Below are 13662 nucleotides of genomic sequence, written 5' to 3' on the forward strand. Positions count from 1 at the left end.
AAGTTACTTTTTTTTCCAATTTATTGATTGACAGCTCTCCTGTCCCCATGTTGAGATAAATCAGATGTTACTGTAGTTCTAAAATAAATATGAATATGCATTCATTCATCTCACTCACAAAAAAAACACACAGATTCAGTATTCCTCAAAATGAATAAAAATAATGCAACTCAGAATATGACGCAAACCTGCAATAATTAAATGTTAAACAACACAGATATCCTTTATGTATTTAATCCCATTCTATTAACCAATGTCTTTGCTTCTGTCCTTCGATGATCCAGTTCAACTGTACTAATAAGCACAAATTACTCTAGACAAACATTTGTGTGTTTTTTATTGCTGAAGTGTGTTGAAATTTCTTCTTCTGCATTCTACTGTACGGACGTAAATGTACTTTCCCTTCAGCCTGAGGCTTATTCATTTCACTTTTGATGTGAAAAAGCTTTTATATTTGCCAAAAATATAACTTTTTTATTTTAAAAAACAAACAAGCAAGTCCTGTCCAGATTTAAAAAGTAACGCAAAAGTAACGTAGCGCATTACTTTCCATAAAAAGTAACTAAGTAACTTAATTATTAACTTTTTTTATGGAGTAACGCAATATTGTAATGCATTACTTTTAAAAGTAACTTTCCCCAACACTGGTTGTGTGTCTACGCAGGTGCTTCCACCGTTACGAGATGTCAAAAACAGACCTGAGGTGGGGAACGCTCTACGGAACAAGCTAGTGCGTCTAATGACACACATAGACACGGACGTGAAGCACTGTGCGGCTGAGTTCCTGTTTGTGCTGTGCAAGGAGAGTGGTATGTTACATTATTATTAAAAATACACAAAATCACTGGAATGTTTTTTTTTTTTTACAAACAATAGTTTTTTTAGGAGCACCAGTACATTTCATTGATAGATTTTTTGACTAAAGTCTGAAAAATCAAATTTTAAGCAAATTTAATACAATAAATGATGAATTCTATTAGTGACTGCAAAAATATTTCCCCCTACATATTAACATCTTATTAAAAAAGTGATCAAGCTTCATAAACTTTCAAAAGTTTAGGATTGGTTAGATTTTTTTCATTCTTAAAAATAATAAGTATCTTATGCTCACCAAAACTGTATTTATTTGATCAAAAATGCAGTAATACAGTAATATTATGAAATATTCTTGCAATTTAAAAACACTCTTCTATTTTAATATATTTTAAAATGTAATTTATTCCTGTGATGCAAAGCTGAATTTTCAGGAGCCTTTACTCCAATCTTCAGTGTCGCATGATCCTTCAGAAAAATCATTCTAATATGCTGATTTGGTGATCAAGAAGCATTTCTTATTATTTATTGATGTTGAAAACAGTTGAAAACTATATTTTTGGGGAAACTGTAATACATTTTGTTTCAGGATTATTTGATGAATTGAAAGTTTAAAAGAACAGCATTTATTTGAAACCATTTTTTTTTTGTAACATTGTCTTAATGTCATTTTTGGTTAATTTAATGCATCCTCCCTGAATAAAATTATTAATTTCTTAAAAAATCTCACTTTGAAACATGAGTGTGTATATATATTTAGATAAAAGTTGTAGTTTATGATAAGTAATTTATTCTTTTCTGTCAATCAGTTTCCAGGTTTATCAAGTACACGGGTTATGGTAACGCGGCAGGGCTGCTGGCTGCTCGCGGACTGATGAGAGGTGGCCGAGACCCTGGACATTACTCAGAAGATGAGGACAGCGATACCGAGGAGTACAGAGAGGCAAAACCTCAGTACGTCATTGTCAGAAACCATAAAAGCCATCACGAAGTTAGAAAAAAATCTGAAATATTTGTCTTTTGTGTTGAACAGCATCAATCCAGTGACCGGCCGTGTGGAGGAGGAGCAGCCCAACCCTATGGAGGGAATGACTGAAGAACAGAAAGAATACGAAGCCATGAAACTGGTCAAAATGTTCGACAAACTCTCCAGGTAATAAAGTGACTTTAGGAAGCAGCGATGCTGTCATTGCGCTTTCAAAATAGTATATTGTCAACTATAAGTAACAGCAAACATGCTTTTCTTTCAGGGGGCAGGTGATCCAGCCAATGAAAATCGGTGCTGATGGTAAAATGACTTCATTGGAGCCACAAGAGCTTCATTATTTAGCCAGTCAACAGTTCGGAGAGTCCAATAATTCTGACAGCGACAGTGACACAAACTAATCCTGAAATGAGTCTTGAGTCTTTTAACAGGACGGATAGGATTGCTTATTTAATTTTAATCAAACACAAAAGCTTATTGTGAATCATATAAAAGAATTGAATCGTTTGACATTAAGATTTAAATGCTTTTGTTTTTACTCCAAAGGAAAACACCTGGTGATTGTTATTTCGTCTCGTTTGAGGTTTATTGTGTTGGCCTGTCTTTAGGTAATATTTTCTGTACAATGACAATGAAAACATGGTTTGGTTGCACAGTGCTAGTTTATTAATATAACAGAATTCATTTAATGGAACTCCCAAGTTATTATACATCACGGATTTTATTTTTCATTTAGTATGTGGTCTGAGAAGAAAACAAATGTGACACTGGGTGAAAACTAGAGCCCTGATATTTATTTATTTGTTTATTTATTCATTCACTTGGTTTTAGGATGAGCTAAGTGCGGAATTTTTTTAAGTTACAATATATATATATATATATGAGATGTGATATTTTATGAGGAAGTACAGTTCAGCATTTTTTGGTTTTACTCAGGAGCATATAAAGCCTCCTGTGATCAACTTTTCTTTTGTTCTGTGTGGTAAAAGGATGAATTGCTGTATATTGTTATTGGTGGCCCGTGTAGTTACATGTGAAAGACTCACATTGTGTTTAAAAAAATGTATTGTGAGATTATAATAAAAGAGCTGATTTTTTTTAATTGTCTCTTATTTGAGATGTTTTATACACCTACATTTTGGTAATACAATGTTGATATTTTTATATCATTAATGTTGTAGTTAGTAATGTAATCCATTACATTATGCATTTTAGGTAATGTAATCAGACTACTTTTTGATTACTTTTGACCTAACTTGTTAATCACGTTGATTTAAATAGGGATCTTGTATCATATTGATATAAAATACAAAGAGTAAGAAAATATGTTCCATTTTGTTGTAATTAATGACATAAATTAACATTACATTACCTCAAGGTTTCCCAAACGGGTTTGTAAAGAAACTGCAGAGGGTTTGTGAGTTTAATGAAAATCTAATAATTAATTAAATCATAAAAAGTACAAATAAGTCATTTTCAAATAGCATCATTTAAAATAAAACATTTACTAAAAAATTTAATATTTTATTTGCTTGCATGTCATGTGACCATCAGCCAACTTCAGAGAACCGTGAATATGCAAATGTGATACTTATTTAAATATTTATTTTAAAATCTCAGAGGTACTTCAAGTAAATATATTAGGTGAAAGATGTTCAGATGACTAAAAGTTTGGGAATGCCTGCATTATGTAAATAAGAAAAAAAAACGTGAATTTGTGCATTTTAATGTGTTTGCAAGACATAAGCTCTCCAAAGCTATAGTAATACATGGTTAAGTAACCTACTAAGTGATCATTCAAATAAAAATGTATGTGTTCATCAGTAGATGTTGAAATTATGCAATGTTGAAACACTTCTTAAACCTGAAAAGATTTTTGTAAATCCAACGGTCAAATGCTGTGTAGCCACCTAGTAACCGGTCTTCATGTGAATTTCCACAATACTGGAATACTTTGGATGTATATAAGTGGTAGGCTATTTTAGAAAATACATTTTAAAAGATGAAAAAGAGGAATTAGGGAGAATCAATAAATTATGAAAAAATTATTGCTATTGTGTGTATCATATGTTATCATGTAATCAACAAAAAAGTAACTATTACGAATATTTTAAAATTACATTTTTGGAATCTGATTATGTAATCCAGATTACATGTAATCACTACCCATCTCTGTATGTATGTATGTATGAGTGTGTGTGTTCCTCGGGAGACATCGCATTAGGGGCCCCCCCTGTATAAGCCTATATATATATATATATCTATCGGGCTTGTCTGGGTACTTCAGGAAATGCTGTTCTGCTGGGATTTTCACACACAACCATCTCTAGGGTTTACAGAGAATGGTCTGAAAAAGAAAATATTCAGTGAGTGGCAGTTCTGTGGGCGTAAATGCCTTGTTGATGCCAGAGGTCAGAGGACAATGGCCAGACTGATTCGAGCTGATAAAAAGGCAACAGTAACTCAATAACACTCATAACAACCAAGATATGCAGTAGAGCGTCTCTGAATGCACAACATGTAGAACCTTGAAGCCAATGGGCTTCAGCAGCAGAAGACGACACTGGGTGCAACTCCTGTCAGCTAAGAACAGGAAACTGAGGTTACAGTTCACACAGGCTCACTAAAATTGGACAATAAAACATTGCCCGGTCTGAAGAGTTTGGATTTCTGCTGAGTCATTCAGATGGTATATGGTCAGAATCGATTTAATGTAGCCTACCACTGCCACCAAAAAGAAAGAAAAATGAAAATGTATACATTTACTAATGTGCATTTCTCCTTGGAATGTACAGGAGTGCTGAAAAAGCTAGTAAACCATTTTTATGTCACATCACAAACTAACGCTCCGGTAACTGACATAACCTCGGTTCCCTGAGATAAATTCCTTGACCTCTATATAAGTCGGCTCAATGCGCCATTTCATCAGAATCACTTCGACTGAAGTGACAGCCATCGATTTGCATGCAGCTTCTAGTACGGAAAGTGACGCGATGCTCGTTCCCTTATCTCAGGGAACCGAGGTTACGTAACCGGAGCGTTCCCAATCGAACGTTCACTTCACGTTGTGTTATGGGAACGATATCCAATCACGCCGTGCTATGAGCAGAAACATAACGATTTCTGCCTCCGGGAGAAACCAGCAGTTTAATGTCCAAATTATAAAATCTAACAAATGTGGACGCAATGACCAACCAGCGGCCACACAAAACTCACTAATGGAAATCCCGCTGGACCACACCCAGGAGGAGGCCATTCCTCTAGTTGAATAGGCTCTCACGCCTATAGGGCACTGCCAGCCCACTGAGGCATAAGCCAGGGCAATCACATCTACAATCCAGTGAGATAGTCTCTGCTTTGTGACCGGCAGCCCTTTAGAGCGGCCTCCAAAGGATTTGAGACAAGTCCCATGTCGGCACAGTCCTGGGACAGGTGCCCTTCAGGGATTTAACGACCAAGTCTTTCCTGCCAATAGTCCGACCAGCCACGAGAGAATGATTCGCTGTGATGGCTGCCACATAGACTTTAAGTGTGGATGGGGTGTGACCCTTGTCCAACAGCTCTTGCAGAAAGGTTAACACATGGGACATGTCACATGAGTTCAGGTCCTGATCTCGCGCTGAACACCAGTCACAAAAGACTGACCACTTGAGAGCGTAGAGACGTCTTGTAGATGGAGCTCTCGCTTCTAAGATGGTGTTTGACACTCTCGTGGCGAGCTGGCTAGACTCCCGTCGAGGGACCAGACATGAAAATTCCACAGCTTTGGCTGGGTATGCCAAATCCTGCCCTGTGCTTATGAGAGAAGATCTTTCCTCAGTGGTATCGGCCATGGGGCTGCTGATGACAGCTGGACCATTTCTGGAAATCAAGGTTGGTTCCTCCAGAGTGGGGCCACCAAGAGGAGAGCACATCTCATTTCCCTCACTTGCCTGATGACCCGAGGGAGCAGAGCGATCGGAGGGAAAGCATACAGACGGCTGTTGGGCCAATCATGGGCCAGAGCATCCCGCTGTGTTGAGAAATAGATTGGGCAGTGACAGTTGTCTTCGGAGGCGAAGAGGTCCACCTCTGCCTTGCCGAAAACTGACCAGATCATCTGAACCGACTGCGGATGTCGTCTCCACTCTCCTGGCGCTACATTGTCCCTGGACAGCATGTCCATTCCCTGGTTCAGTCTGCCTGGCATGTGAACCACTCGTAGTGAGAGGAGTTTGCTCTGTTTGCATAGTAGGAGACGTCGAGTCATGCTGTACAGGGGACGTGACCTGAGGCCGTCTTGGCAATTGATATAAGCTACCACAGTCATGTTGTCCGACCGGACCAAGACGTGGTGCTCCTTTAAGGCTGGCTGGAAGGTCTTTAGGGCCAGACAAACAGCCATCATCACTCGCGAATTGACCATGAGCCGAACACCGGATTGCCCTCGCACAACGCGCCCCAGCCTGAGCTGGAGGCGTCTGTTGTGACCCCCTTCCTCCTGGAGACCGTTCCCATCCGCACGCCTGGTGAAAACATGTGAGAAGTTGTCCAGGTGACCACAGCTTTGATGCAGCAATTGGCTTACCCTGACGCGAAGTCGGCCCAGACGCCAGGCGTGGGACGGTACACAAGTCTTCAGCCAATACTGAAGGGGTCGCATGTGAAGTAGGCCCAGGGGAATAACCTAGGAAGGCAGCTGCCATGAGACCGAGCATCCACTGAAATGTCCTGAGTGGACGTGTAATTCCCAACTTGGATGACGCCGCCACTTGCTGAATATTCAGGGAGTGTTCCGGCGAAATCCACGCTCGCATTTGCCTACAGCATTTATAGCAAATGCGCATTTGCATTTTCCGAGTCTATAATTGATCCCAGAAAGGAGACCCGTTGTCTGGGAGTCAGAAAACTATTTTTGACCTGTTGGCAACCCTGCCTCCACTCCACTATGTGGCGGTAGCGCGCTGCTCTGCTCAGCGTCCGTTCAGTTTATTAGTGTAGATTGATTCGTGACAGCAGCGAGAGCTTCATTCTTCTCCTCAAGCAATCAAACATCTACATTCAAGATGAAAGATGTCATCGGATACCTCAAACAACAGCAGAGCAAGAGTCCGACGCCTGAGATGGCCTCGGAGTGGCACTCAATGGAGGATCTGTACAACAGAAAGTATGAATTTGTGTTCAGTGTGTGAGTGTGGGCTAGCTGAGTCATTTAGCATGCTAAGCTAAAGGCGATTTATATCAATTATACCGTCGGATATAATATACTTTATCTACACGGAAAGGGTTTAAAGACGACGACGTTGTTGTTTTTTTTGCGTAACGTTAATGGTTTTATGTTTGTTGCTGCAGTTATTGTAAAATGAGCACTAGCGTGTTTAACTTGTGTGGATAGCAAGTCATTGCTGAAGTCAGGTGTCTAGTATGTGGGGTTGTTTGTTTTCAAGTGTTTTATTTGAAATCAGAGAGGTTTGAAAGTTAAGTTAACAGTTTTCTAATGTAATACACTGCTTTGAATTATTGCTTTATTTGCATTAAAAATTAAAGTAAACCTGTCAAATCAGTGCCTGGATTGCTTGACTCTCTTAAAACATCAGCCCATAGATAGAAGGTAAATGGATGGATGGGTAGGTAGGTAGTTATATAGTTGAGTAGATGGTAAGATGGGAGCAAAACCGATCAAAAATTGTATTTCTCTCTTTTGACAGATTGTGGCATCAGTTGACTCTGAAGTTGACAGTCTTTGTGCAGGACCCTTATTTCTCCAAAGGGGACGGTCTCATTCAGGTATGGAATCAGATCACAATTGCTTCTTACACTTCAAAAATGTCATGTGAAACATTTTAAAAGTCTGTATTTGCTTTCCACAGCTCTATGAAAACTTCCTCTGTGATTTTGAACACAGGTAAGAGGCAGTTCTGATGAGATTTATTCATGCATCTGATAACTGGTGATTAGAAACCAGTTGATCATTTTAGCACCTCCATTCATTGGCCATGTACACATTGTAAAATTTCAGGAGTGACAACCGCGTTTGAATACGTGAGTGATTTCTCTAACAACATCATTTTGGATGTACGGAACAGAACTCGCTCTTGAAATTACGATGATTGACACCACGGTAACCATAGCAACGTTCTGGCATCTCGCATATTTGGTATCTGCTATTTTTGACCAAAGTAATACTTTGACCTGTTTGGAAGAAGTGCACTTTTGAAGTGTTGCCATGTCCACTTATTATAAGCAATGCTTATTGAGCGTCTTTGATCTTATCTCATTAAGCAATTGAGTTTATGTAGTAATTCCAGTTGGCAGGTGCAGGTTGTGGTATTTTTTTTGTCTGGCTTATTTCCAAAATACAGCATTGTGGGCTTGTTCTTATTTGCAAGATCTGGCAACAGTGAGTTGAAACATACTTTGTTCCCTGTACTTTCCTACACTGTACTTACAGAAAAGAGAAACTGATGTGCGGTTAAATGCGTCATTAACAACTAGTTAGCTACAGTGTGTACATGGCCATTGTGATGCTCTTGTGCTTCTGGAAAACTTGCAGTTTAATGGAAACAAATAATTTTTTTCTGGACAGAATCAACCCATTGTCCTTAATAGAAATCATCCTTCATGTTGCAAAACAAATGCCAGGTACAGCTTTGTGTTTCCTATTAGTGTTCAATGATTCCCATCGCAACGCCTGTAGAGAGTGAACAAAAAATACTACTCTGTTGTAATATTAATAACATCTTTTGTTTTTTAACAGATCCAAATACAGCCATCCCCTTTCTTGAGAAAACCAAGGAGAAGGTAGCAAGTTGTTCCAAAGACTAAAGAATACCCAAGACGTGTCACTCGTTTAGTTATGAATGGGGAAAAATGCAAAAGTCAATATGGCTGCTCTATCGAACGATGCCCCGCCTTCTGAGCAAAAGAGCCAATCCCTAATCGATAAAGTCAGCGGTCACTGCAGCTGCCGTTAGAAGTCCTGGTTGCTATAGAAAGAGTCAGCACTATGTGACGTGCACCTAGGACTGCGCATGCGCACTAGCTGGTCTAGCCTGACAAATAAGCTTTTTTTAACGCTATTTGAGCAAAATAAACAACATTTATGATACAGTTGTTGTCAGATTTAATTGGTAATTTCAAATATGAAATTTAATCGTAAACTTGGCGAACAGTTTTGGCCAATTTAATGTTTCCCCATTCAAAGCGAAAAGAGCTGCACTTGCGTGCCTGAGAGGCGTTTCAAAGATGGCCACCGAGTGACATGACTTGCTTTAAAGGGACTTTGTTGGTTCTCCTTTGATTGAAATTTACTATATGAGTGACGGTGTTGAAATCATTGTTTGTCGTTTTACTCAATCAGGTCAAAGCCAGTGATGAGGCCGTCATCCTCTGCAAAACCTCAATTGGCAGCCTCAAGCTTGACATCAACGACCTCCCCGCGACAAAGGTCATTTATTTGCATTTTTCTGTTCTTAGTTTGTGGTCACATTTACCATTGCATAGTGAATTTTTCTAAATCAAATCCAGTCATTTCAATAGCAGGGCTCGACATTAAGCCTGGACATGTGCTTGTCCTTCGGACAAGTAAATCAGTCATTCACTTAGTTACTTTTGCCGTAAATGTAATCCATTCTGAAGCAATACTCTCATCCCTGCTCTATGACGTCACTGTCTTAATGAGTGAGTCACTGATTCAACTAATTCGTTCAAATGGCTAATTCATTCAATAAATAAAGCAAGTGACTTTCTTTATGAATGGCTCACTGAATCATTGACTCACCTGATTCGTTCAAAAATGCTGAATCATTCAGTAACGAAACACGAAAACGTGTGTTTCTTGAAGATGTGTGTCTGTTCTGCTGTGGCTTTGCTTAGAACTATCTTCGTTAGCAAAAACGGTCAATAATGTGTCTAAAAAAGTCAGTTAATATTAACTACTTGTTTATTGAACTACTGTTGTATAAAATCAATGTCACATTTGCAATTGTGCTGGTGCTTTGTCGTGTGATGTTGCTTTCCTATATCATGTTATATAGAATATTTATCTATTTTTTTCTACCGCAGTCTGTTTGTTCATGTTTCTTTGTGTGTGCTGTTGCACCTATTAGTTTAGATTTTTCTGAGAGTCAGATAGATGCACGAGCCTCTACTGACGCAACCTTAATACTGTCATTACATTACCAGTTATCAGTCACCGTTTACACTGACAGTAATAAAATCAAAATCATTCTCACCAAAGTTTCGGTGCTGCCCTAGTTATTGTTTATTATTGATGTTTTAATCAGGTTACTTGTCCAGTCGGGCAAGTAAAATTCTCTTTCACTTGCCCCTTCACAAAATCCACAAACGTTAATGTCGAGCCCTGAATAGGATTCTACATGATCTGGAATTTGTCGAAATGCGAAATGTTGCCGAAATTTGTGATCACAACACTTTTATTTGAGACCATTATTCATGTAGTCTTATGTATAATAAATTTGCAGAAATTAATAGAGGAAGTGGAAGAGATGCTGAACAATCTCCCTGGTGTGACGTCAGTGCACGGGCGATTTTACGATCTGTCGAGCAAATATTACCGCATCATTGGGAACCACGCTATGTACTACAAGGATGCCCTGCGGTACTTGGGATGTGTGGAAGCAAAAGACTTGCCTGGTAAATATTCTGACTGCTGGATGTTTACATTTGACAAGATACTTGGGGAAACAGCGCCCTCTAGTGGTGTTGGGATTGTGGTTCAACGCTCACTTTATCTCACGACAGAAGCAGAGCAACAAGAAAGAGCTTTCACATTAGGCCTGGCCGGCCTGCTCGGAGAGGGAGTGTACAACTTCGGAGAACTGGTAAGTGCCTGTCGTACCGGTGTTATTTATTTACTGTAATAGTATATGTTCATATTTCAAATGTGCTTTTATTTCTATATTTGTCCTAAGTTAATTTCTCTGCTACGTGTCTCCTTCATTAGCTTATGGATTTATGTGCACTAACAGCTTGTCATGTTTACAGCTGATGCACCCGGTCCTGGAGTCACTGAGGAACACGGATAAACAGTGGCTGATAGACACACTCTATGCATTTAATGCAGGCAATGTGGAGAAATTCCAAGCCCTGAAGACCGCATGGGGTCAACAGGTGAGTTATTAAATGTGGGGGAAAAAAAAAAAAACCTTATCAAGTGTTTTTCAAATTTGTCAATATTGTTACTATGTGAACCTGCATGAATTTTTATTGTTCTCTCCTCAAAGCCTGATCTCGCAGCTCATGAGGCCAAACTCATGCAGAAGATCCAGTTACTCTGTGTCATGGAGGTATAAATGCTATTGATTAAGAATGTATTAAGCTGGTAATTGACTTCGAATTTTGTTAAGTACATCATTACTTGCTAATTAAGTTGCACAGGAAGAGTTATTATTGAGTAACAAAGCTAAAACAGTTAATGATTGATTGTCTTCATAGATGACTTTCACACGGCCAGCCAATCACAGGCAGCTGACGTTCCAGGAAATTGCACAGAGTGCAAAAATCCAAGTGAATGAGGTTTGATTTTTCTCTTTTTGAATTAGAAAAAAAATAGTAAAAATTAATATATAACAAATTTATTCATATATGAATAGAAACAGCATTAAATAGTTTACTAATAAATTATATTTATATTGTAGTTTTAAAAATAACTTATTTATATATGAATAGACAGCATTAAATAAATTAAACTCAAATATTTTTTTGCTTTTTTATGGTTTTCTTAAATTAGTTTTCTCATGTTTAGAGGTATATCTTACTCTTACTGGCTAAGATGTTCACTCTTCAAGTAGACACAGGTTAAAGCTAGTAATAATGAAGTGTTTTTAGTAAACATAGAAGTGTATTTAATCCAGGACCAGACTTAATCGGTGTCTGGGAGATGGTCTTATCCTTATCCTTTCCCTCAGGTGGAGCTGTTAGTGATGAAGGCTCTGTCTGTCGGACTGATCAAAGGAAGCATTGACGAGGTGGAAAAGAAAGTTCACATGACCTGGGTTCAGCCCAGAGTACTGGACGTGCAGCAGGTACGTCCGAACAAAATGAAGACATATATACCAAAAACTTTCTACGGCCAACACAAAGTTTTTTTTTTTCCCGTCTCCACAGATTAAGGGCATGAAGGATCGTCTGGACTTCTGGTGTGGGGATGTTAAGAACATGGCCATGTTGGTGGAACACCAAGCTCAGGACATCCTCACTTGAATGTCCTTCGTGCTGTCTGTCCCATTCAAATGTTCCCTTGCATTGCATTCTCCCCGAGTCTCGGTTCTTCATGTGATACGTGTCTTCATTATATCATTAAAGCAGCTTGTTTTCACAATCATTCGTTTGGTTTTTATATGCAATACAAAATGTAAAGGGATAGTTCACCCAAAAATAAAAATTCTACACCCTGGGCTAAAAATATCTTATTTTGTGTTCCACAGAAGAAAATCACACAGGTTTGGAACAACATGAGGGTGAGTAAATGATGACAGATTTAACTTTTTGGATGTACTATCCCTTTGACATTTTGAGTTGGGTCATTGAAAGGTTTTTTTTCTCATCTGAACCAAAATCGCACACATTTGTCATCAATAGGTCTGTGCATTCTAGATCTGTATTGACTGTTGAGAACAGCAGTGTTAAAGTTAAACCCTGAAAATACAGTAATTTGCTAAATAACATTTGGGAACATGTGACCTCACTGAACTCCAAAATCAAAGTTGAAATGCAGTTACTCCCACTCCTACACTGCCCACATCCTGCACTAAAACAATGGAGCAGTGCTGTGTAAAAAAATAAAAACTGCAAAAATCATCATACACTACTGAGAATAGACAGGACGTTTTACCTTCTGCCGAATGGAGGATTCCATAACATTTAGGATGCATATAACTGGTTAACTGGACTTTAAATGGTTAATCTCACTACAAAAAATATATTTCTTGCTTATAGGAAAATGGACACTATAAGAATTGCATGTGAATTAACGTTAGTGTCCTCATTGCAATAGTTTAGCTGGTAAGTTTTGCAACAAGTGAAATTTACAGTGTCAACTATACTTTTGAAATGGTCATTTATGATATTGAAAAGGCTTTTTAGTTTCAGTTATGTTGACTTGTGGTCGTGTACCAGCAACTGTAAAGCACATGTTGTACATAGAATGCAACTTAGAACAGAAAGTATTTTATTCAATACAGACCAGTGCCACGAGTTGAGGCGTTCAAGTACATTCATTTATTAAAACATTCTTAACAAGGTTCAATAGTCTTCATAAGAAGGAATGCTCAAAGGGCAGGCGGTACTTATTCAGCTCCACCAGGACGTTTCTTGTAGTCCTCCAAATGTGCCAGGACCCATCCAGAGGGGCCCAGGATGGTCACGAACATGGTCATCATTACAAAGACTTGCTCCTGCATTGAGAACACAGAGACGGTCATCAGATGCTCATCTATATTAGTCTAGACCAGGGCTGTCCAAGCTCGGTCCTGGAGGGCCGGTGTCCTGCAGAGTTTAGCTCCAACTTGATTTTGTTTTAGGGGTGTACTAGAACAGGCTCTCATACTAGGTTGTTCGAAAAGCAAATTTTTCATTGTTGCAGCACGTCTCTCCCCAGTCTGGAACGAACGGCTCGAATAGTTCCTGTATCAAATGAAGGCCCGCCTTCTGAAATACGTAATTTGCTGTGATTGGTTAGCTGGGCCAGTGTGTGCTGTGATTGGCAGCACTCGGCGTCTGGTCGGGAAATGTCACGCCCCTTACCATAGCTGCCTGCGAGCTTTAGTGTAAATATTGCGTCAAAATCAAATCAATTTGAGCGCGATCTAAACCTGGATTATTGGAACAACTCTAAGTTCGTCTGCCTTGGGAAAGCTAGCGTG

The 13662-nt window shown here is 38.9% G+C and overlaps 3 protein-coding genes across 3 annotated transcripts in view; 2 read left to right on the forward strand and 1 right to left on the reverse strand.

The window, feature by feature from the left end:
* Positions 1–2884, forward strand: part of ric8a (RIC8 guanine nucleotide exchange factor A) — a 12737-nt gene extending 9853 nt beyond the window's left edge. The window contains exons 8-11 of the mRNA XM_016267472.1: positions 665–809; positions 1623–1767; positions 1847–1966; positions 2064–2884. Of these exons, the coding sequence (XP_016122958.1) occupies positions 665–809; positions 1623–1767; positions 1847–1966; positions 2064–2199 (546 nt within the window). The 3' untranslated portion in view covers positions 2200–2884. The remainder of the gene's footprint in view (positions 1–664; positions 810–1622; positions 1768–1846; positions 1967–2063) is intronic.
* Positions 2885–6751: 3867 nt separating this feature from the next.
* Positions 6752–12119, forward strand: psmd13 (proteasome 26S subunit, non-ATPase 13). Its single transcript, XM_016267467.1, has 13 exons — positions 6752–6944; positions 7486–7564; positions 7648–7682; positions 8364–8419; positions 8535–8578; positions 9138–9224; positions 10261–10432; positions 10541–10620; positions 10784–10909; positions 11023–11085; positions 11234–11314; positions 11707–11823; positions 11906–12119. The coding sequence occupies exons 1-13, from the start codon at positions 6844–6846 to the stop codon at positions 11999–12001; spliced, it is 1137 nt and encodes a 378-aa protein (XP_016122953.1). The 5' UTR covers positions 6752–6843; the 3' UTR covers positions 12002–12119.
* An 845-nt stretch (positions 12120–12964) lies between these two features.
* cox8b (cytochrome c oxidase subunit 8B) overlaps positions 12965–13662 on the reverse strand; it is a 2146-nt gene continuing 1448 nt past the window's right edge. Inside the window, exon 2 of the mRNA XM_016267469.1 lies at positions 12965–13194. Within this exon, the coding sequence (XP_016122955.1) occupies positions 13087–13194 (108 nt within the window). The 3' untranslated portion in view covers positions 12965–13086. The remainder of the gene's footprint in view (positions 13195–13662) is intronic.

This window comes from Sinocyclocheilus grahami, unplaced genomic scaffold (assembly GCF_001515645.1).
Source record: "Sinocyclocheilus grahami isolate Dianchi unplaced genomic scaffold, SAMN03320097.WGS_v1.1 scaffold38.1, whole genome shotgun sequence".
Taxonomy (NCBI): Eukaryota; Metazoa; Chordata; class Actinopteri; order Cypriniformes; family Cyprinidae; genus Sinocyclocheilus; species Sinocyclocheilus grahami.

Excerpts from the sequence above, each read along its gene's own strand:
- psmd13 (XM_016267467.1), top strand. The coding sequence starts at position 6,844 with ATGAAAGATGTCATCGGATACCTCAAACAACAGCAGAGCAAGAGTCCG. Across the intron at positions 7,565-7,647 it reads AAGGGGACGGTCTCATTCAG|CTCTATGAAAACTTCCTCTG; the intron begins GTATGGAATCAG and ends TGCTTTCCACAG. Across the intron at positions 10,910-11,022 it reads AGACCGCATGGGGTCAACAG|CCTGATCTCGCAGCTCATGA; the intron begins GTGAGTTATTAA and ends CTCTCCTCAAAG.